At 40.9% G+C, this 23428-nt stretch overlaps 2 protein-coding genes across 3 annotated transcripts; both read left to right on the forward strand.

Moving 5' to 3' along the window:
- The first annotated feature begins 383 nt into the window (after positions 1 to 383).
- Positions 384 to 10895, forward strand: Hus1-like (Hus1-like checkpoint clamp component). Of its 2 annotated transcripts, none has more exons than XM_076184894.1 (8): positions 384 to 574; positions 1728 to 1934; positions 2078 to 2187; positions 2605 to 2712; positions 3450 to 3624; positions 4833 to 4958; positions 6509 to 6707; positions 10797 to 10895. In XM_076184894.1, the coding sequence occupies exons 1-7, from the start codon at positions 523 to 525 to the stop codon at positions 6592 to 6594; spliced, it is 864 nt and encodes a 287-aa protein (XP_076041009.1). In that variant the 5' UTR covers positions 384 to 522; the 3' UTR covers positions 6595 to 6707; positions 10797 to 10895. The 2 variants fall into 2 exon arrangements, with proteins under 2 accessions (XP_076041009.1, XP_076041010.1); XM_076184895.1 differs by having other exon boundaries at positions 445 to 578.
- A 4731-nt stretch (positions 10896 to 15626) lies between these two features.
- Positions 15627 to 23428, forward strand: Arv1 (ACAT-related protein required for viability 1). Its single transcript, XM_076184896.1, has 7 exons — positions 15627 to 15769; positions 17062 to 17181; positions 17961 to 18111; positions 18501 to 18558; positions 19186 to 19337; positions 21807 to 21981; positions 22879 to 23428. The coding sequence occupies exons 1-6, from the start codon at positions 15632 to 15634 to the stop codon at positions 21914 to 21916; spliced, it is 729 nt and encodes a 242-aa protein (XP_076041011.1). The 5' UTR covers positions 15627 to 15631; the 3' UTR covers positions 21917 to 21981; positions 22879 to 23428.

Below are 23428 nucleotides of genomic sequence, written 5' to 3' on the forward strand. Positions count from 1 at the left end.
AACAGATGCTACGAAGTAACCTAGTGGCAAATGAAATAAATTATATTGTATCACTAGTTCCGTAAAAGATTCATGGCAATCCCTGCGTTTTACCGTTTTTATCTTGTAGGATGAAGTTCCTTATATCTAAAGTATTCCTTTAATGATTGTTGGAGTTTCAGTTCAGTCCTACAATTATTTACGTATCATTTTCAGGCAGGCCTCTTTGGCTTGATTATAATATCACAAGTTGCTTCACTATTCTCACATAGAATTTTTTTATTTTCATATACACAATTAAGTTTACATATACAAGTAAATATACAATCTATAATGTAAATATAGAACTAGCTAAAACGAACACAATCAAGCACATCCAGTCAATTTGTCAACAATTCGGACACTGTTATTTTGTAAACATTGAAAAGAGGCGGCTGACGTAAATGCAAAGTTTGATGAAGTTTCAGTAAAGTTACATGAAAGATATAGGACACTTGGAAATAACATATAGATAATTTGCCCTCACCCAAGAAAAACCTCACAATGAAATTCAGGGGAAAAATGAACGAAATAATGTGCATAAGACAGTTTACACGTAGGTATAGTAAATTCAAATTGTCACATTCAACATTGTGTTAATATAGAAACCCTGGCTACTTTGTCTTATTCAATAGGTATTATTTTCCTCAGACTGAATTAATATAATATGTGAAAATATGATATGTCCCATATTTAGTATGCTGAAAGTAGACAATGAATGTGTTACACCCAATCCAATAAAAGAAAATTCAAAATGGATGTGCAAATTGAGTCCTAATTCGTCAAATTATTTTTTCATACAAGAAATAATAATAAACCAAACAACTTGTTCCATCCAAACAAGCTTCTGCTCTATCGAACTTTAGCTCAATATATGCAGTAATCTGTATGCCCATTGCCATTCCACTCCCATCCTCCACCCGTTCCACTCCCATCCACCACCCATTCCATTCCCATCCTCACCCCATTCCACTCCCATCCACCACCCATTCCATTCCCATCCACCACCCATTCCACTACCATTCACTACCCATTCCACTACCATTCACTACCCATTCCACTCCCATCCACCACCCATTCCACTCTCATACATCACCCATTCCACTCTCATCCACCACCCATTCCACTACCATTCACTACCCATTCCACTCCCCATTCCACTCCCATCCACCACCCATTCCACTCTCATCCACCACCCATTCCACTCTCATCCACCACCCATTCCACTCTCATCCACCACCCATTCCACTCCCATCTACCACCCATTTCACTCCCATCCATCATCATTCCACCACCCATTCCACTCCCATCCACTACCCATTCCATTCCCATCTACTACCCATTCCACTCTCATCCACTACCCATTCCACTCCCATCCACCACAAATTTCACACCTTTCCACCACCATTTGTCTCCCTCTTAGCTTCTAATAAATGAATGGTCATCCCTGCCTCTCGCCCATTGACTGGGTCGCAAGCAATGCAGCAAGACATAGTACATTCACAGCAACACTAAAAAAGACTACATAAATATATGTACATATATACTGTATACAGAAGACTTTGTTTAAACACATATGACTGAACATCACCCCTTGTTTAGACAAACCATCTAATCTTTTCTCCAAATAGTTTGGTTTAACAAGGGTGTGCTGTAGTTAAGAAAGATGCACCTAATCCTCTATAAGATTTTTTTTTCTCATTCTCTAGATATAGTAAGCACCATTGCTCGTTTAGCCAAGACATGTGTCATGCGCATCAGCCATGATCGTGTCTTTTTTATCATCAGTGAAACAGAAAACATTGGAACTTCACCAGCCTTGTGGGCAGAAATCGATCAAAGTCATTTTTTTCATGAATTCAATATGGAGGGAGTGTCCTCAGAAAACAATGAAATTTTTCTGGAGTTACAGCCAGGTGAGTTCAAAACAGCATTAGATTCTTTTTACTGGATATATATTCACTGGTGGTTACATTAAATTCAGCTATAAGGATTATGCTAATTTGTGATTATTCAAGTATAATTTGTTCCTTGATCGAAATTTGTGAGACATCCACAGATCGCCTTGCAAAAACCCTCAATTCATTGAAGTCTGCACAATCAGCTCGAAGTCTTAAGATGAAACTGACTAAGAAGCATTCACCCTGTCTCACTTTTGAAATAGAATTGGTAAGCAAATCATATAGTATCATTGTTCATCTATTTATAATATAATAAAAATATATTTTTTATCAGTGAGTAGGTTGTGACATTTTCATAAGTTTAGGCACTTACACTGTTTTAGTCGAAGTTTGTAATTCACTTCATGTTATGCGTACTCTCTTCCTTTCCTTCTCTTCCACCACTTTTCCCCAATGTCTCCCTCTGTTCCCCTCATAAACTTCACATATGCCTTATCAACTAAATAGACAGATCCCTCTAAAACTACTATACCAGTTATATGTATGCATATGTATCAACCAAATATTGTAGAAGCCTTTGAGTAACCAATGTGATTTTCTATAGTAACATCTATATCACATTAAATGAAACCAAAAATCGTATTATGAAGCAATGGAAATAATTTCTTTATTTGATATCCTTCAGCCAAGCCTCTCAATACATTCCCGCCTTGTGGTTCATGATGTGCCTGTTTCTCTTATTCCACGTAGGCTTTGGCATTTATATGAAGAGCCAGAAATGCCAAGGTTTCAGGTAAGAAATGTTTTTATGAAACTGAGGAAAAATTATAAACTCATATCATATGTCTAAGGATATTTCTACTTGTATTTCAACAAGTTATTTCTCTTTGAATCTTCATGAAGAATGAAATTGAATACATATATACGTATACCAACACGTTTTTCCCCTTACAAGGAAGGTAGCCAAAGTTAAAGGCATAAATCCACTCTCACCCATTTCATCCCCACTAACTCCACTCTCATTCACCACCCCTTCCTCCCACTTTTCTTGGCTCTTCCTGGATGACAAGTTATCCCTGCATCTTGCCCACTGCCCTGGGTCAGAAGCAATGCAGCAAGACATGGCACATACATAGCAAGGCCATATCATTTAATTGGCAACCCCCTCTCTCTGTCCCCTTATGCAGAAAAAAGAAGACAGAGAGAAATCCCTTTGGGCAGTGTCAAAATATCATTCACACATACTCCCTAACCCCACCTCCCATCCCCCACCCACTCTAGTTATTTTAGTAGCCCAGTGATATGTTCAAGAAATATCCAGATTTTGCAAATTTAGTTACAATTTTTGCAAGTATTGTTTACCAGTAATGTAACTACATCATTCTTATTGCTTTTCACAATGTTTTTACTAGAAATTCTAATTTGAAATATATATATATTTATATATATATATATATATATATATATATATATATATATATATATATATATATATATATATATATATATATATATATATATATTTTGCAGGCATCAGTGTATCTCCCACCTCTGAAGCAATTACGACATGTGGTAGAAAGAATGAAGAACCTTTCATCTCACCTTTCTTTACAAGCTAACCGCAAAGGAGATTTGTCTCTCAATGTCAACACAGATACTGTTAGTGTATCTACATACTTCAAGCATTTGTCTATGCCTGTTTGGGGTAGGTATTAAAGTGGATGCATAATGAAAAGACTTATTAGTCCTATGTATTGTATTTTAAGACTTTTGGTTTCAAATGTATTCATATTTACATGATTGTGATGTACAAGGCATTAACAAATAAGCCCAAAAATGGAAAACCCTCTCAAGACAGTAAAATAGCAATAACCTGCCTAAACTAACTCAACATCCAGTACTAAAACAACACCAACACAAAATCAACTAATATACCAGATGCAGTCACCACACAGAAGACGCAGACCATGTCATCTCCACTACCCAACACTCAATCACTTCAGACGTTCATATACAAAGACCTTTTACCCTTTATAAGGGAGATGACTGAGTCAAAGCACACACTCACTTCACATATGATTAAAACCCATATAATGTGTCTCCCATCTCAGCTCCCCATGAATGAAGGGTCATCCATGTGCCCTACATAGGTCAAAGGCAATGCAATGTGGCACAGCACTTCCACATCAGGGCCCAATAGCCAGAGCTGGGTTACCCCCTTTGTTTTTCATTTATTAGGTAACCCCTTCTCATTCACTCTTCCTTTTATCCTCTTGCAATCTCCCTCAAGTCACTTCTATCTTTTGCCCTCTCTCTTCCCTCCAAGACAGACATTCATTGTGCATCCAAAGCCCCCCTCACTCCATCCATGCTCCTTGTTCCTGATCTTCTCAAATTCATTCCATTCACTTCTGCTTTCCACACTTTTGGCTAGTCTTTCCTCATTCATTATTTTCCATATGCCCATACCAGCTCAGCACTCTTTGATCTACCCTAACAGCTCTTTCTCCACCCCTGTTCTCTGTCTCACCTCCACATTTCTTACTGTCCATTCTTACAATACCGATACCTATTATATTTTGCCACTAGGGGGCAATGTACAACAAGGCCGCTGCATTTAATTGGCAACCCTCCCCCCTCTGTCCACTTCCTCCAGTCTCTCTCCCTTAATACTCACTTCCAATTTGCTGCCATCCTCTCATCACCTTACTTTTGCCCACATTTATCTTCAACTTCCTTCTTTCACACACCTTCCCAAACTCCATCACTAACTTCCTTAATCCCTCATCTGATCTTGCTGCAAGAGCAAACAGCAACTGGCTTATCTTCCATTTTCCTCCATTTTCTTTAACAATCTCCAATCCTCAGACTAAGGGCAAAAGTTTGATTAAGTTTATGTTGTGTTTGTTTCAGATGATACTCCTGCAAACATGGATGTTGATGGGGAGGAGAGTGATTTCCAGTCAGCAACTGTGGATATCAAGAAATTTGCTCTTTTCCTTCAGGGTGATCAAATAAATCCAACCAAAGTCATTTGCAGTAAGTTTAGAAATGTGATTATTTGATTCAGCCAAGCAAAAGTGTTTACATGAGTAGTAAAGCTTGTGTATCAGGAATAGAGAGAGTGAGTGGCTTGAGTTGAAGGTGCTTGCTTAGTATGTATATGGATGGAGTGATGTGGGAGTTGAATGCAAAGATGCCATTGAGGAGTGTGGAATTGCTGAGTGAGAGTGGAGGGAAGTAAGAAGTGAGGCAGTGTTGTTTGCAGATGACACTGTGCTTATAGTTAAATTGGAGGATAGACTGAAGCAGTTGGTGGTGGAGTCTGGGAGGATGTGAGAGGAGAAAGCTGAAATTGAATTTGCACAAAAATCAAGATGATGATATGTACAAGCAGTGATGATACTGGTGGGTTGGAGGTAAATTTTAAGGGTGAGAGGCTGAAGGAAGTGGAGAGCTTTTATGTATTTGTGGTCACATGTAGCAAGGAATGGAGGTGAATTATAGTCAAGGAAGCAAGTTGAGGCAGCAAAACACAGAAACATGGAATGGAAGAGAGACAGGAAAAGTTTGAGTTGAAATGTCTGAGAAGTATGGTTGGGGTTATGAGGTTGGATAGAGTGAGAAACAAAGAGGTGAGGAGGAGAGTGGGGTTGGAAAAGGAGATGGCAGATAGGGCTGATGAAAGAGTATTGGGATGGTTTGAATACATGGAAAGAATGAGTGCAGAAAGATTAGTAAAGAGATGTGGAAGGCAGAGGTGGAGGGATTGAACTTGAGGGGGAAATCAAGGATGAGATGGATGGATGGGGTGAAAAGGGTGTTGAGCAAGAGGGGAATGTCTGTTGAGCAAGGAAGGGAGAAGGCAGGAGATAGGGGTGAGTGGAAAATGGCTGTGTATAGATGATACTGTGATGCAAGGAAGGGAAGGGATACGAGGGTAAGGGAATGTTTGTGAATGAATGATATTTTGATGCAGCCCAAAGGGATATCTCCCCATCTTCTCTTTTTCTTCATGAGGGGACAGGAAGGGGGGTCGCCAATTAAGTGAAGCTGTGCTGTGTCTTTCTGTATTGCTTTTGACCCAGGGCAGTGGATGGGATACAAGGATGACCTGTCATCCATGAGGAGCTAAGATGAGAGGGAGGAAAGGGTGGTGGATTGGAGTGGAATGGATGGGAGTGGGGTGGGTATTTGGCTTTTAACTTGGCTACCTCCATTGTAAGAGGGGAAAAACCCTTGGTATATGAATAAGTAGACATTATAGTTATTGATAAATCTTTTTCCTTTTGTCTTACATAGCTCTTTTCCATTTTGTTATTTTAGTATTCTGCTAATACTACAAGTATCTTGCGACACTGCTGACCCAGGGCAGTGGACAGGATGCAGGGATGACCCGTCATCCAGGAGGTGCCAAGATAGGAGGGAGGGAGGAGGGTGGAGGGGAGTGGAATATATAGGAAATGAAATGGGTGGGAGTGATTTCTATGCCTTTTTCTTTTTGGCTACCCCCCGTGTAAGGGGGAAAAAGCCTTTGGTATATGTATGTATGTATCTTATACTAATGGTGAATAACTATTTTCTTTCAGACATTGTGACTGGAAGGATGGTTCATCTTTTTCTACTGCATGAAGACGTTTCTCTCCAGTACTTCCTTCCTGCAATGGCTGCCTGATGGAAGTGCCCTTGTCTCTCCATTCTTTTAGTCAAACTAGTCTTCACATAAAATATAATAAGTTTTAAAGGAAGCCACATTGAAATTAGATGAGGTATTCAAAGACTGAGAATGTAAGTCATTTGACTTAGAATATTTATCATTAACAGAACAAATCTGTCAGTAACATATTGATTATGAATAATAATGAAGGGAATTCATTCAGTGTGCACTGTATGGGGAAGAAACATGGAACATAAGAGAGGAGGAGTTTGAGATGAGGTGCCTGGGAAGTGGATAGAGTGAGAAACAAGGAGGTGAGGAGGAGAATGGGGGTGGAAAAGGATTTGGAAGATAGGGTTGATGAAAGAGTATTGGGATGGTTTGGACACATGGAAAGAATGAGTGAAGAAAAATTAGCAAAAGAAGTGTGGAAGGCAGAGGTGGAAGAAGTGAACATGAGAGGGTGACAAAGGATGAGATGGATGGATGAGATAAAAGGAGCATTGGGAAAGAGGGGAATGTCTGTTGAGGAAGGATGGGAGAAGACAGAAGATAGGGGTGAATGGAGAATGGTTGTGTTTACCCCAACTGCTTGCTTATAAGGCAAAACCTTTCCTCATTCATTCAAAAAATTTATGGAGCAGACAAGAAGATCATCCTTTCATGCCATATCATTCCTTCATCCACTAACAATCTCTCTCCATCCACTCCTACCTCTTGTTCTTGCATCCATGCATCATAAATAAAACCTTTTCTACAACCCCTCCCATCTCAGTACCTCAGGGGGTGGAGGGTTGCTCATTTCCCTGCCACACTGCTTGAGTCAAAAGCATTTCACCAAGATTCAGCTCTTCTAATGCAGGGTCTTACAGCCTGAGCTGGTTTAGTCCCACAGGTCCACCACCTGATGATCCCTTCCTTATCTACCCAAAATAAATTAAAAATTACATGAGAAGAACATCCCTTTGTGTTGTATCATCTCTTCAGTCTCCTTCCATTCACCCTATCCACACACTTCCCCTCTTAAACCCACACTGCTCTTCCACTATTATTCCTGTACTCCTAATCTTCTCAATTAACACCATCCCACACAACTTAGTGGGCCAGGGCTGGTATGCAAACAACACAACATACACTCTATAAAGGATTTGTGGGAAAACCCAGTTTCGGCTGTGGCATTCCTTGGGGAGACGGGACTGCTTGGACAGACAGTCTAGGGAACGACAACAACAACAACTTAGTGACACTTAATAGACTGATACTTTTGAAACTACTACATTCATCCATGTGTCCCCTTTTCCCTATAATGGAAGTATACATACACTCCTCTACAGCTTTGGCATACTTCCTTTCCTTAGGTACACATTAAACAATCTCATCAGTCATTACACTATAACTGCTCCTCCCTATGTCAGGTACTCCACATGACAACCATTTAACCAAGGTACCTTATCAGTTTTCATATCTTTCAATACTCTGTATCTCTTCTTTCCCTATAACCATATCATTCTCCTCTCCATCACACTCACTATCCTGATATCTGCCACAGTCAAAGCCTCCCTATTCTCCTTTACATTCACTAGTTCCCCAAAATAATTGAGCCATTTTCCTCTTGCCACCCTCACTTTTATGAGCATCTGCTCATATACACCCTTTACCTTTTCTCTACCTACCTTGCCTCCCCTCACACTTCACCCTTCCTTCCAAGATGTCCTTTTATTCTTTTTAAAATTCTTCATCAAACATTGTAGGAAAATGCATGTTTGAGTAGATTTTGTATTTATTTATGTATTTATTTTGCTTAAACCAGATATCAGGAAGGAACTTTAATCACAGCCTGCAAACAGTTCTTAAGAACCACACATGACTACATCTCCATAGTAAGATTCCCAACAATCAGGAAAACATAAATACCTTAAAGACTGCACAAAACAAAGCATTGAAAATAGTAAAAGGATACACCAAAACCTTGATATTTTCTATGGTGGTGCAATAAGAAATGTGCTAGTCTCACATCTTCCTAGATGTAGGTTCAAGTCTTGTATTTTTCTCCAATTCCCAGTAGTGACTTTAACCTTCCCTAGTATTCCAAACATGTAGTGCAAAGGTGTTGGCTTCAGCCACAGATACATGCCTCCTAGCATATACTTTTCAACTTATCTCACCAAAACCACCCCAATAGAACATCTGCACACAGAAACCAAAATCCTCCCAATAGAGTACTACATGGAAATTATATTAACACAATCCTATGCAAGAGCCCCCAGTCTTACCCACCATCTCATTACATAACATGAGCACAACCAGCTGAATACAGCAAAAAACACACCAGCAGCATACTACTCAAACGTTTACAACCTATCATCTGCACCACACAACACATCCCTACAAAAATGCACACTCAGATCATAAAATAAGTATTTCAAGACTAACCACAAAATTCCCTGCTATATGACACCATTTCAGACATAATCCCTACAGAAAAATCCTTCCCAAAAGAAGTGAGAACTTCTCTAGAAAGACTGCATTTAGATCACCATCCAGCATTAAAATAATATTAATACAGAGTGGGTTTGATCATAGAAACAAACTGGCCCAGATGCAACCATTACACAGAAGACACCAAATACCACATCTTACATTGCCTTGCCCTAGTCTCACTCGGACAACAACACAACATTTCTTTCTTGAATGATTTATGAGCCAATCCAGTGGCTGTTGTCAATTACCTGGGAGCTGTGAGTCTCCTGCAAGAGACCTGGTGCAATGGAATGAATGATTGACCAGTTACCAAACAATGGAAATAAATTGAAGACCACCAAATACCTGAAGGATGTCAAGAAACAGTTTTCATTATGAATGTATCACCTCATCCATCAATCTCATTTTTGGTCTTCCTCTTGAGTTTACTCAATACTCAGTTTTTTCTATGGTAGTTGTATCTAAGGCATTCAGTGTCTGTTGCCAGGCCAATTCTGTGTTGGTACTGTTTCAGTTTGAGTTGGTTATATGAACATAGAGAAGGTGTGCCAGTGTAATTCTTGTGTCTTGGAAGTGATATAGTCTGGTTTGATTTCTTTGGGAGTTTGGTGTAATGTAGAATTTGGCAGTATATTAACCAAAGTTTAGATTGTGATATGTGTTTATACAATTCCTTTTTTTATATTCATTGTTATATTGAACAGTATATCACACCATGATTCTTTGCTTCTATTTGTTTCCCTTCCCAATTCACCTCTCCACAATTGAAATATCCCATAGAGATTTTGTATATATATATATTGTATTCTGTAGGAGCATAGCAGAGTCCCACAACAACTATTTGTATTCAGCCCCCATGCTCTTGTCTTAAGTGGAACATAAGTTATTGCAGTTGCTTTTACCACTTCCCTGTAGTATTATCTTTATTTCAGCCTTACCTTCTCCCAGCGCCTCCTCTTCCATCTTTATGTTTTTCTTCACCACTGCCATCAGTCTTACTCCTATTTTTGTCTCCACTATCCCATCACTACAAATTGTACTTGCCTTTCTCCACTATGACAGCAATATTTCATTCAACTTAGTCTACTAATGTCTATATCTAAGCACCAAAGAATTACATAAAATGCGTGGGCAGTATTTACCTGTTTGTTTATCGTTTAACTTTACGTATTTATTTATTTACTTATTTTATTTATTATTATTTATGTTATTATGAATTTATTTGTTTAATTGTTTATTTATCATTGATATATATTTTTTGCATCCGACCTAGTTATGGACCAAAAGGTCTCCTGTCGGCATACTCCTCTTTTGTAATCCTTTTTTTGTAAAATCCATGAAGCAAGTTATATCTGGCTTTTTCTCCTCTAAATGATAATTCATCTCTGATGTGTTTAATATAGTTCTGTCTACATTTATCTGTGTAACTGTTAAACCCTTTATTTCTCTTTATAGGAAAATCCATGCTTGAAGAAAAATTAATTAAACTATTTGCTTGAGATTGCCTCAGAAGATAGAAATATACAGATCCCTGGTGGTCTGTGTTTTCTCCAAGTGTGGATTTTGTTGTTTTATTAATAAGTTCCCATGTTTTTTCACTTTATTCTGTTCCATCCCTTATTCAAACATTATCAAATGTATTGATTACTTTATTTTCTGTTTTGTGATTTGAACTTAATTTCCAAAGGTTGTATTCCCCATGTGTAATGCTCATTTTTTTCTTTTTCCTTTTCTTTTAGAATTCACTTACTGAGACCAACTGTAAGGATGGGTAATTAAGATTCCACCTCTATTTTGACCGGTGTAATACTGGGTGAATGAAACTTAAAATTACATTTGATCTGAATTTTATTTATACCTTTATTTTAATATCATGAAAATAACCAAGATAATAGCAAATGAGAAACAAGGAATTTAGGGACAATTTTCCCTACAAGATACAAGATATTTATGATATACAATAATTCTCCTGAGAATCCAGCATGAGAATTTCACTATAATAATACTTGAATAACTTTGTGATAGCAATGGTCTGAGGACATATGGCACTTGAAAGTAGATTCTTGATTACCGGTAAATAAGGTAATAGATTAGCAAAGCAAGAAAATAGGCCACCACACATTAATGACCTGCCAGCCAGTCTTGAAGCTTGGAAATTCTAATTATGCTAATGTGTATGTATGTATATATATATATCAAAAGATGATACCTACTATACTTATTCTAAAGGCCACATCAAGTTTCACTCCTAATTCCTATGAATTAATGTGTGCTGTTGCTAATGTATATGGACACCAGCTTGGTCTTCCCCTATACATCTAGAAGTCTCGTCTTATAATGGTTAGGATACTTAATAATATCACTAAATTCCCCAGATCCCCACCAAAATTACTAGCCTACTATATACTGTTATTACAATATTGACATACTGGATTTTTTCCTCTGGATGAGGAGCACAAATTAGGAACCGACCTGTACATCAAGAAGTCTCGTCTTATAATGATGCCTTATGCTTGAGCCTTCCATCCAATCAGTTTCCTATCTTCACGGAACTGTCTTCGTCCCTCTAACTATTTGTATGTTAAAATTATCCCCATCTGATTACTTAAATCAGAGTCTCCTTATTTCCATATTCCCAGTGTTATATGATTAACACAATTTTCTCCTTTTTTAACTTATAAAATTGCAGAACTTTTGGTCAGTATTCCTGTCTAAGCTCTGTCCTAATGGATCTGGACAAAATTGGCACCCACCAGGCATGCCAGTCATTTCCCACTCAACCCTGGAGGATGCAGTAGGAATGAAAGAAAGGGGACCCTTCGTCATGGCACACACACACACACTGAAATGGATGGAGGATTTCTTGCATGGAAGAAAAATGAGAGTAGTGCTCAGAGATAAGAGCTTTACTTGGGAAGAGATGATTAGTGGAGTTCCACAAGGATCAGTATTGGCTCCAATAATGTTTGCTATTTATGATGGATGAAGGTGTGGAATCTTACATGAGCTTCTTTGCAAATGATGCTAGACTGTTGAAGAAAGTGAGTATTGAAACGGATTGTGACTTGCTGCATAGAGATCTGAACAAGGTTTGGGGATGGAATCAGTAGTGAGAAGTGGACTTCAACATTAAGAAATGTAGCATAATGGAATTTGGAAAAAGTAAAATGTATATATATATATATATATATATCAGAACAATATAACATTGGTGCAAAGGAAGTAAAGAATGTGAGATCTGAAAAAGACCTGGGAGTAATCATCACAAAGGATATGTCCCCTGACAAACATGAAAAAAATTGCGGGCGAAACCTTGTAGTGACGCGGCGCTGGTCAAAATCAGACTGGCCGTCACACAACTCGAGCTAAGCCTATATAATGCCGAAGTTAGCAAGATGTCTCGGCCAGCTCCAGCTACCAGCCAATCAAAAACTCGGGAAAGCTCTCCGGGGACCTTGCTGAGCCGCCAGCCTCCTTTAAAAGGCCGGTGTCTTGCCGAGACAACCAGTTCTCTCCAGCAAGTCGCCTCGGGCACATCTCCAAGCTTCAAGTGGCCCTTCGCACTCAGCCCACGACACTTGAAGGCCCTCACCCTGGACCTTCCTTCCTGTGGCCCTTCGCTCTAAGCCCACGACACTTGAAGAACCCCTCACTTCGGACCTTCCCTGTACGGGCCCTCGTCCATGACCTCCGAGCCTAGTATTCATTAAATCTTGTGTGCCTCAGTGTTATTGTGAGTTTCATTTCCCAGTCGTAAAGCATTTCCTTTGTTTCTTAGAAGGCCGGCCATTTACCATCCTTACCGACCACAAACCGCTAACCCATGCACTGGACAGGATCTCTGACCACCACTCACCAAAATCTCTCGGCAATTGTCATTCCTGTCCCAATTTGATACTCACATCGAGTACATCAAGTGAGAGGATAAGTAAGTGGCCGACGCCTTGTCCGGGATTACTTCTAGCATCCTCCCTGATCACCACCACGTCGACTACGCCCGCATTGCCGCCTCCCAGGGTAACGACGAGGAACTCCGTCTCCTACGCCTGCATGGCACCTCCTCCCTGCAGCTCCGAAAGCTCCCCAACACTCCTGCACCATTGTGGTGTGACGTTTCTACAGGCAAACCCCGGCCGTACATCCCTGCCTGTCATCGTAAGGATGTGTTCTCGGCATTCCACAACCACAGTCATCCTGGTATTCGGGCAACACAACGTCTCCTCACGGACCGGGTCGTCTGGCCAGGCATCAACAAAGACGTCAGAGAATGGACCCGCACCTGTCTTCCCTGCCAGTCTTCAAATGTCACGTCCACGCCCCACTAAAGCGTTTCCCTACACCCACAGCACGCTTCCAATCGGTCCATGTGGACATTGTGGGCCCTCCTCCGCCTTCCCGTGGCATGCGTTACCTGCTCACGTGCGTCGACAGGTACATCAGGTGGCCAAAGGCGATCCTTCTTCCGGGTATATCTGCCGAGGCAACTGCCCGTGCTTTCCTCTCCGGTTGGGTATCCAGATTCGGCGCCCCTCACGCAATTATCACCGACAGGGGCTTCCAGTTCAAATCTGATCTCTGGTCCAGAATGCTCAAGTTCCTTGACACCAACCACAACCGGACTACCGCCTACCACCCTTAAACCAATGGACTAGTAGAAAGATTCCACCGCCAGCTGAAGGAGTCACTCAAGGGACAGCAACCCCCATGCATCTGGGCTGACGCCCTCCCCCTGGTGCTCCTCTCCATTCAAAACACTCCCAAGGTCGACAGTGACGTGTCTCCATCTCAGCTAGTTTACGCTAAAAACCTTTGCCATCCTGGGGAGATTGCGACCCCTGCCGTTGGCGATCCTGACCGTTACGCCCTCCTTCAACTCATCAACGAGACCTTCGCCAACACTCGCCCCCGCCACCTCGAACGCCACAATGTTCCCCTACCCCTCGCTGCAAGTGACTACGTTTTCGTCAGGCGGGACTCCAGACGAACCCCTCTCCAACGCCCGTACGATGGACCCTTGAAAGTCATCAGCAGATGGGCGAAACACTTCCTCATCGACCGAGATGCCAAGCCAGATCGCATGTCCATCGACAGGCTCAAACCAGCTTACCTTCCCCGTTCTTCCCTTACCAACCCTCCACATCCCCTCCAATTCATCTTACAACACGCTCCTGACCCCCATCCCCACCACTGGGCAACGTCAATCTATGCCTCCTCTGCACCCCATATCGAGTGTTCCCCCCGAACCTCAAGACCCTACCCCTCCCCCGGGACCACTCATCTCTTCAGGCCAACCCTTCCCACCTGATCACCCAAACTCACACTGCCAGGCTCAGTCAGGATCCTCGCCAGACATCGATCATGCCTACAGTACGCCGCATCCATCTCCTCCATCACCCAGGCCAACCCTGCATCCCACCACAAGTGTTCCCCCCAGCCCCCAAGACCCTAATTTTCCCCCGAACTCACTCTCCCCTTCACTGCAACCATTCTCACCTAACCGTATATCTCCACAGCTCCATGCTCAGCCAGACCCCCATCACCAAGACAGCGACCACGCCTACAGCACGCTGCCGCCGCCTTCTCCATCATCCAAGCCGTCCTCTCCAGAGATACCATCTGATGGCACAATCACCCATTCCGGTCGGGTGGTTAAAAGGCCGGACCGATTCTGCCACATCACTCGCGTCTCGCCCCACCCTCAGTGGCGCTCGCTTCCAAAGAAGAGGGGGAGTATTGTGGTGACGCAGCGCTGGTCAAAACCAGACTGGCCGTCACACAACTCGAGCTGGGCCTATATAATCGCCGAAGTTAGCAGCCAATCAGAAGCTCGGGAAAGCCCTCCGGCGACCTCGCTGAGCCGCCAGCCTCCTTTGAAAAAAACGGCGTCTCGCCGAGACAACCGGTTCTCTCCAGCAAGTCGCCTCGGGCACATCTCCAAGCTTCAAATGGCTCTTCACACTCACCCTACGGCACTTGAAGGCCCTCACCCTGCTCCTGTGGCCCTTCGCTCCTTGTGGATAGAGGGCTATTCCCGATCCTTGACCACTGCCTGGATCAAAATCAATGCAGTAAGATACAGCACCTCCAAAACAAGACCCAATGGCTGAAGCTGGTTTACCTTTACCAGTTCATTACATGAACACCATCTTTCCCTGCCCACTTCAGAATAATTAGAGAAAACAAGGAGGTCGCGTCAGTTTTATAATCCATCCGTAAAAATCACGTCTCATATCAATCTCTTAACATCTCCCTTCCCTGCTCACTAGACATTTCCCTTTCACCTAAGGCCTCCTTCACCCCATCTCATTTTTGGTCAGGTTCCCACTATCTGCCTCTGCCCTCAACTCTTTTTGTTAGTTTTTCTTCATTCATTTTCTCCATGCTCCAAAACCATCCCAGTATTCTCAAGATACAAGCATGTGCCACAAATGATCAGTCACAATAGCTTCTTACATATTTCAGGGAAAAAAAAAACATGAAAATTAACGCAATTTGCATGTTTGGTAATTATTTGAAACTATACGACAGTATACTGTACTATTATTGCTCTACCGTAATGTTTTGTTTACATTAGATGTTTACACCCAGCAGTCAAATGGCAAGTGCGATTGATAAAGAGATGGGAAATGGAAATATATGTATTCATTGTTCTATGCAGGCGGACTGCTTATATAAGCAGACTAATGGGAATCTTATTAAATTGATAAAGTGTGTAAGTATAATATCTGTAGACTAACAAGTAGTGCTTGTGATACCAACTCCAAAGATATAATAGACCAGAGCAAGATCAAATTCAGAATTTCAGTCTTACTTAGTTTACTTACTTAGTTTACTTAGTGAAGTTCTGAGGTCGATCCTCACAGCCGTAGTGGACTACCGCTGCTGCCAGTCCTGTTGTCCTTCCTTGCGAGGGTCAGTTGGTCTGGTAGTGTGTTTTGAGAGAACCTACTTATGGCAGTGTAGCCTGGCACTGGAGGCTCGTCTGGCACCTTCCGCAGGAACCTGTCCAGTGCATGTTTGAAGCTGTCCACCGAGCATTTAGTTTTCTCTCTCACCTCCTTTGGGAGGGCGTTGAAGATTTTTGGACCCTCATGGCCTAGGCTGGTTGCCAGTAGGGTCTTAATCCTCACCGGGGCTCTTGATGGGAGAGTTTGTCTCTCACATTGTGACATTTACACCCATGCCTTATACTGTGGTATGGCTTGATTGTAGAGGGCGTGGGGTCCGGAACAAGTCCCTCAAGGATTTTCCATGTGTAAATGGCCCTGTATCTTTCTCTCCTCCTCTGTTGAGAGTATAGGCCTAGTGCTCCCAGGCGATCCCAATAGTTGAGATCTTGCATCCCTTTGATGCACCTGGTGTAGTTCCGTTGGACAGCTTCAAGCATCTGGATGTCTCCGCGTTTGTGTGGTGACCAGAGTTGGCTACAATAGTCCAGTATCGGTTGGATAAGCGACTTCCAGAGGGTAAGCATCACTTGAACCTCTCTTGAGGAGAAGGTCCTTAGGACCCAGCTGGCCATCCCTCTTGCTCTATTTACTGAGTGCATGATGTGGTGTTGGAAAGTGGCATCATCACTTAAGTGAATGCCCAGGCTTTTCACATGGGCTTTTGGTGTGATTTTCATACCTCTCTCCGTGTGCAGCTCAGTGTCGTCTTTAATGCCTTGATTTGTGCCATATCTCAAGACCTCGAACTTCTCATCGTTGAATTGCATGTCAGTCATTGTTTTATGAAATTAAGGTTGATGATGGTCCAGTGAAATTTTCTTCCCAGCTATTGATGGTATTCTTATAAATATTCACTCAAAGTCATGTGATTAAGGGGAATTAAGTTAAAGTAATTGTTTTATAAATATTTTAATATAAGTTAACATGTATGATGTTGCAATTTTTTTTCTCTAATGTAAAGAAGTCAGTGTAACAAATTACAGTTTCCATAATTTGTGAAAATAAGATTACAACATTGATATCACAATGGCAAACTTCCTTCTAACCACTGCAGGCTGGATGTGGGAATGTAGTGGACAGGTATGTGGAATGTGAGCGGAGTATTATCTTCATGGACATGGTCCTGCAGGAGCAATCAGCATACAGACATATCCTCTTCAATGCTGCTGATTTTGTAAGTTCTTGTTACTGTTTTTTTTTCATGTTATCAACTTTTTAAGTAGTTACAGTTTATATACAGTAGAAGTGCCTAGGACCTATCTTGAAGAGGTCTGAAGACTACTCTCCTTCCACTGGGACAGGTTGTGGCCAAGTTGGCACAGATCTCATTTGGTACCACAAAAGATAAAAATAGCCAGTGACTCTGAATGGTCCCTGTTTGTATGCCCTTGGGCTCAGTTATCTAAAACCCACCTTGTGGAGCTCAAAGGATGACTCTCCTCCTGGGATAAGTTATGAGCAAATCAGTGCACCACAAGATTTTAGCAACTTTTTATGGTTGAATGGATTAAAAAATTTCTTTGCCTTATTTGACATGCTTATTTTGGTTGTTGTTAGGCAATTTTATTCAGGATAGGAAAACATATAGACATCAAAGGGTCTGTCTTGATTACCCAATAAAATTTGTGCACTTATATTCGGTTTGTGTATTCTGACTGCTACCAGGCAATTTTATTTATCTCAGGAGAATATATCTAAGGGTTGAATACCCTGTTGATCTCGTGACACAGATTATAACTTAGGTCTGGTTTACCCATGTATTATATGAATGTGATGGGGTGTCCCTATTATGTACAGGATTGGTCAGGTCTTTAGCTTGGCAGATAGATGTACCAGGAGTGGGGATCAAAACAAAACTTACACATTTACAAAGCCTGGTAGTGTTTTCGTAGTAGTGTTGCTTTAGTTTATTAAAGATTATTACAGTCTCATATGTCACATTCCTTTTTCCAGGCACGATCTTTTTACATGAAGTTGGCATTAGCACTACTGCTTAGTGAGGGATATGTGCGATGGACAGCATATGCTGACACAGTATCACCAAACAATGGAATCAGAAGCAATGAACTTTACTTTTATATCATGTGTGCCTTGGTTACTTTTGGTATGTTAAGTCATTCCATGTAGTGCAGGTTATGGCTGACCATGCTTCCCCTTTTGCAATATTTTGACAGTTACTTTATACAAGGTCAGGTATCCATATATTTCATGAAATATATTACATTTTATAAAAGTTATGAGAACTTATCTTATGCTAAGATGTTGCATGATCAGATGATGTGATACATAGGTAAAAAATGTGATTAAATCGCCGCTGGTGTCATATATCACTGCAGCAGGAAGTGACTAGTCAGCCTAGACCTGTATCTAACATTGCAACAGTGAATGATCAATGACCTTACTTTGTATGTAATATTTGATGTATCTTTTTGAGGCATATTATATTTTGGTATTATAACAGTACCATTTATATTTTGCTTTCTTTTTTAACAGAGTATTGTATATTTTGCCTAGTCATTTTACTCTACACCAAATGGAGAGCTTCATCAAGGTAACAAAGTGACCTGAGTGTGGATGCATACAGTAAATACTTAATTATATATCTATGGTGTGATTAGTTTCTTGCCATTCTTTATATGACAACAACAGAAAAAAATAGAAATTCAATAATGATTTTATTGTTTGAACTCTTCTCTTGGGACCAACAATAGGTAAATACATATACCAAAAGGCACTTTCCCTATTATAAAGAGGGTAGACATGTTTTTCCAAGCAAAATGCTTAGCCACAGCATTCCTAGAGTGAGGTCTGCTAAAGACCTGATGGCTATCAACTCATAGAGAAGATTGATATTCCTGTAGTTCCTTGAGAATAAAATCACCTGACATTAACCAGAACAAAACCCAGTTAGTGTTTTCCAACTTCAGAAGGTTAACTTTTGTATATACAACATGTATATTTTCCCTGCTTCATTTACCGAGGAGCTATGATAAAAGGGATAACAAATGGGTGTTGGGTATAGGATGGGTGAGCAGTGGGTGCATGCCTTGGCTGGGCACCTCCTTGAATAGGGGAAAGCACCTTTTAATATATGTGTTTATATTTGTATATATATCCTCCCTATTCTATTTCATCTGTATTCTCCTGAATTTATCATATATGTCCATGTCTCCCCCAGGGTCAGTTTGCCACTTATGCATGGCTTGTTGCTGAGTCAGTATGGTCGCCTGTCCAACCTGGCTGCCATTGTGTGGCACCAGACTGGTGCTATGTCCTTCCAGGTTCTTCTAACATTGTTTCTTCTTGTGTCATGCACACAAATCCTCAGAGGTAGGTTCCACAGGATTTTCTGTTTCATAGAAAATATAAGAATCTGCTCCAGTAGAGTAATCATTAGATTGGTATCATGCTTTTTCTGCTTACTGAACAATCAAGCTCTTTTTTGTTTGATTAATTTACTACCAGTTGTTTCAAGTTCCTCTAACTGGAAACTCAGACTCACAGCAACTATCAAATGTCCTTAGACCCTCATGTAGATTTTTCCAAATAGAAACATTGACTGTTGTTTGTGTTTTGTGAGTGTGGGGTTGTTTTTGTCACCAACTAGGAGGGAAGCAGTTGCCAGTTGTCAGCTTTCCTAATGTAAAATTGTGGTGGGAAATTAGTTGTCTGAGGCCTTGGTTATGTATAATCTGACTACAATTGTTCTATCTTGCAGTAAGTTCTGGATTTTATTTAATTTTGTTTTATCTTATTTTAATTTCATTTTTATTGAGGAGGTTGGTGACAGAGTTTGGGGGGGCGGGGAAGCTGAAGATGGGTGTGGGCGGAGGTGGGGCGATGAGATGTGCGGGGGGAGAGAGTGGCAGTAGGCTGGAGGTGGGCGTTGGGGGTGAGAAGCTGGAGGAGGTGGATGGTCTTGGATGCTTGGGTGCGAGTGTGACAGGAGGGGGAGGAGTGGAGTGGAGGTGGGGTGTAGATTGGGAGAGGCGAGTGAATGCCTTGGTGGATTGAGAAGTGTGATGAGAAATAGACATCTGGGAATGGATGCTAACAGCAATGTACGGGGCAGAAACATGGAACATGAGAGAGGAAGAGAGAAGGAGTTTGAATGTGTTTGAGATGAAATATCTGAGAAGTATGATAGGAGTTACTAGGCTAGATAGAGTGAGAAATGAGGAGGTGAGGAGGAGAACAGGGGTGGAAAGGGAGCTGGGAGATAGGGTTGATGAAAGAGTATTAGGATGGTTTGGACACATGGAAAGAATGAGTGAAGAAAGATTAGTAAAAGAAGTATGGAAGGCGGAGGTGGAAGGAGTGAATATGAGGGGGCGTCCTAGGATGAGATGGATGGATGGGGTGAAAGGGGCTTTACAAAATAGAGGAATGTCTGTAGAGGAAGGACGGGAGAGGACAGAAAATAGGGGTGAATGGAAAAGAGTTGTGTATAGATGAGGGTGTGATGCATGAGGGAGAGTGGGTGATGGGGGGTGAGGAAGTACGTATGAAAAAAAATTGATGCAGCCCGAAGGGATTTCTCCCCGTCTTCTCCTTTTCTGCATGAGGGGATGGAGAGGGGGGGTCGCCGAATTTATGAAGCGGCCTTACTGTGGATGTGCTGTGTCTTGCAACATTGCTTCTGACCCAGGGCAGTGGAAAGGATGCAGGGATGATCCGTCATCCAGGAGGTGCCAAGATGGGAGGCAGGAGAAAAATGAGAGTGGTACTGAGAGACAAAAACTCGAACTGGGAAAATATAATAAGTGGTGTCCCGCAGGGCTCTGTATTAGCTCCTTTAATGTTTGGCTTATATATAAATGATATGGATGAGGGAGTGAAGTGTTACATGAACTTTTTTGCTGATGATGCCGAATTACTTAAGAGGGTAAGCACAGAAGAAGACTGCAGATCGCTACAAGAAGACCTAGACAGAATATGGGAATGGAGTCAGAAGTGTGCAGTGAACTTTAATATTAAGAAATGCAGTATAATGGAATTTGGAAAAAGTAAAAATAGAATATCAGGGCAATATAAAATTGGTACAAAGGAAGTAAAAAAAATTAGCTCGGAAAAGGACCTAGGAGTAATTATTAACAATAGAGTCGAAGAAACCTACAATTTACTAAAATCAGTAAAGGGTAAAGAAATTAGAAAGAATTCAAAGAGCAATGACAAAGATGGCACCAACACTTTCAAAATTGACATATGAACAAAGATTGTCCCAACTGGAACTACCACCCCTGGAACAAAGAAGAGAAAGAGGAGATCTAACGGCCATTTACAGAATCATAAAAGGCACAGAAGTCCTCAACAGAAAAGATTTATTAAAGTGGGATAAAAGAAAAACAAGAGGACATGAAAAGAAACTCAAAAAGGATAGTTATAGAAGAGACCTGAAAAGGAATAGTTTCCCACACAGTGGTGGATGTCTGGAACAAATTGGATGAAACAATAGTATGTGCAAAAACCATACAAGAATTTAAGAACATACTAGATGCTGAAAGATACAAAGATGGGTCACTACAAGCATAGCTCCTATCCCTTATAATATAACTAGGTAAAATAGATGAATTTGAAGCTAGGTATGATAAATTAAAGAGTAGATGGGACCCCATGAGCATTGCTCCTTTCCAGTATACTACAATTAGGTAAATACAGCTTTAAGTCACTTTGCACTAATGTTTACAGCTTAAAAGACTTATTTCCTCTCTTATAAGGGAAAAGAAGCCTTTGGTATTTAGATATATTTCCATAATCTGTCTTTTTACATGTTCTGATGTTCATCATGAATTTTTGCAGTTGTTTGTAGATATCAGATGGTTGAGAGCATAATGTTGGCAGTAGTGGCTCTTGTTACCAGCAAGACAACCAATAGCTACCTCCAGCCTCTCGCCTTGAAGTGGCTTTAGGTAATATTACCACTGTGGATCCCAGTGCCTCTTGCATAGGAGCTTCAGGAAAACTTGAACTCAAGGTAAATTGTGAGCCTAATTGTTTTATTTGAATTGCAAAAGAATCAATCAATTACCATCCAGCAGAAGGAGGGCAACAATTGATTGTTATGAACTCTGTAAAAAATTAGGGAGAAACAGTTAAAGATGATAGACACATTGATAGATGTCTTACTGCATTGCTTCTGACAAAGGCAATGGATAAGAGACAAGGATGACCTTTCAGCAATGAGGAACCAAGGTGAGAGGGAAACATTGGGTAGTGGATGGTAGTAGAATGGGTGGAGTGGGTGCATGCCTTGTCTGGCTACCTCCCTTATAGGGGAAGAGGCCCTTGGTATGTAGATAGATATCTTTAACCCAGTCTAGCAATTAAGTGCCTCAGGACTGTACCACCAGACGGAGATGAGGGTGGTAATGGATCTTGAAGACAAGTGACAGGGAAATGATTCTGAGGTCCATCTCATAGGATCAGTACTGATTAGAATTAAAATGTTTTCCTAGACCTTGTATCTGCCAGTAGTGCCAGTGATTATGGGCAGAAGATAGTGAATGAAGAGTGGCTGTAAATGGATGAAGAAATTATGTTGCCTGAAGGGAGGGTCTTGTCTGCTCTACATATATATATATATATATATATATGTGTGTGTGTGTTTCCCTCTCTCTCTCTCTCTCTCTCGTAGCTCTGGCTGTCAGCTGGGAAATCACTGTGTTTCATTGCACTGCCGTTGACATGGGCAGTGTGTCAGGGGACAGTGACCTTTTATCCACAATGTGCAAAGATGGGAGGTGTAAAGAATGGGCCTTGGATAGATGTGGGATGGGTGTTGTGTGGGTATGTGCTTTGATTATACCACCTTTCTTATAAAGGAGAAAAGGCCTTTTGGTATATATGTATTGTATGTATGTATTTTTTTCAGATTGGAAGTGTTATCATAGAGACTCAACAGTACTTTCAAGAGGTATTGTAAAGAAAAGGCATGTAGCAAGTATAACACTGGTCCTGGACTTTGTACAGAGATCCACTGATGTCAGGTGTACAGAGATCCACTGATGTCAGGTCCTTTAAGTGTTGTCTTGGTTCCCATAAGTCAAAATATGGTCTTACCTTTTCTTTTTAGTCAGTTTGCTTCTCACTAGGTCAGTTATGTACAATCTTTTACTTAAATTTCATGTTTAGATTGTTTTTGTTCACCTCTTGAGTGTAAATATTCCATATTACATGAAATTTGTTAGATCTAATATATGAAAAAAAGAAGGTTTCATCCAAATTACACCATTTTCAGAATTGTGTGACTGTAAGGATGATTTAGAGTAAATTTAGTTAATAAATTCAACTATGACTAAATAATATCAGAAAGACTAATGATGAGTATAGAAACCATAAATATATTGTATTTGAACTTAAATGCAAACTACTGTTATGAGTTTTTGTATATTTTTATTTTTAATAAAAAAGACATGAATGAT

Source organism: Oratosquilla oratoria, chromosome 5 (genome assembly GCF_046742065.1).
Source record: "Oratosquilla oratoria isolate Oo_2021 chromosome 5, ASM4674206v1, whole genome shotgun sequence".
NCBI classification, from domain to species: Eukaryota; Metazoa; Arthropoda; class Malacostraca; order Stomatopoda; family Squillidae; genus Oratosquilla; species Oratosquilla oratoria.

What these genes read in the sequence shown, in the direction of transcription:
- Arv1 (XM_076184896.1), top strand. Translation starts at nt 15,632, where the DNA reads ATGTTTACACCCAGCAGTCAAATGGCAAGTGCGATTGATAAAGAGATG. An exon ending in TTATTAAATTGATAAAGTGT is followed by an intron (nt 15,770 to 17,061) that starts GTAAGTATAATA and finishes TAACCACTGCAG; the next exon opens with GCTGGATGTGGGAATGTAGT. An exon ending in ATGCACACAAATCCTCAGAG is followed by an intron (nt 19,338 to 21,806) that starts GTAGGTTCCACA and finishes GAATTTTTGCAG; the next exon opens with TTGTTTGTAGATATCAGATG.
- Hus1-like (XM_076184894.1), top strand. Translation starts at nt 523, where the DNA reads ATGAAATTCAGGGGAAAAATGAACGAAATAATGTGCATAAGACAGTTT. An exon ending in GTGCATAAGACAGTTTACAC is followed by an intron (nt 575 to 1,727) that starts GTAGGTATAGTA and finishes CTCATTCTCTAG; the next exon opens with ATATAGTAAGCACCATTGCT. An exon ending in TTTGTCTATGCCTGTTTGGG is followed by an intron (nt 3,625 to 4,832) that starts GTAGGTATTAAA and finishes TGTTTGTTTCAG; the next exon opens with ATGATACTCCTGCAAACATG.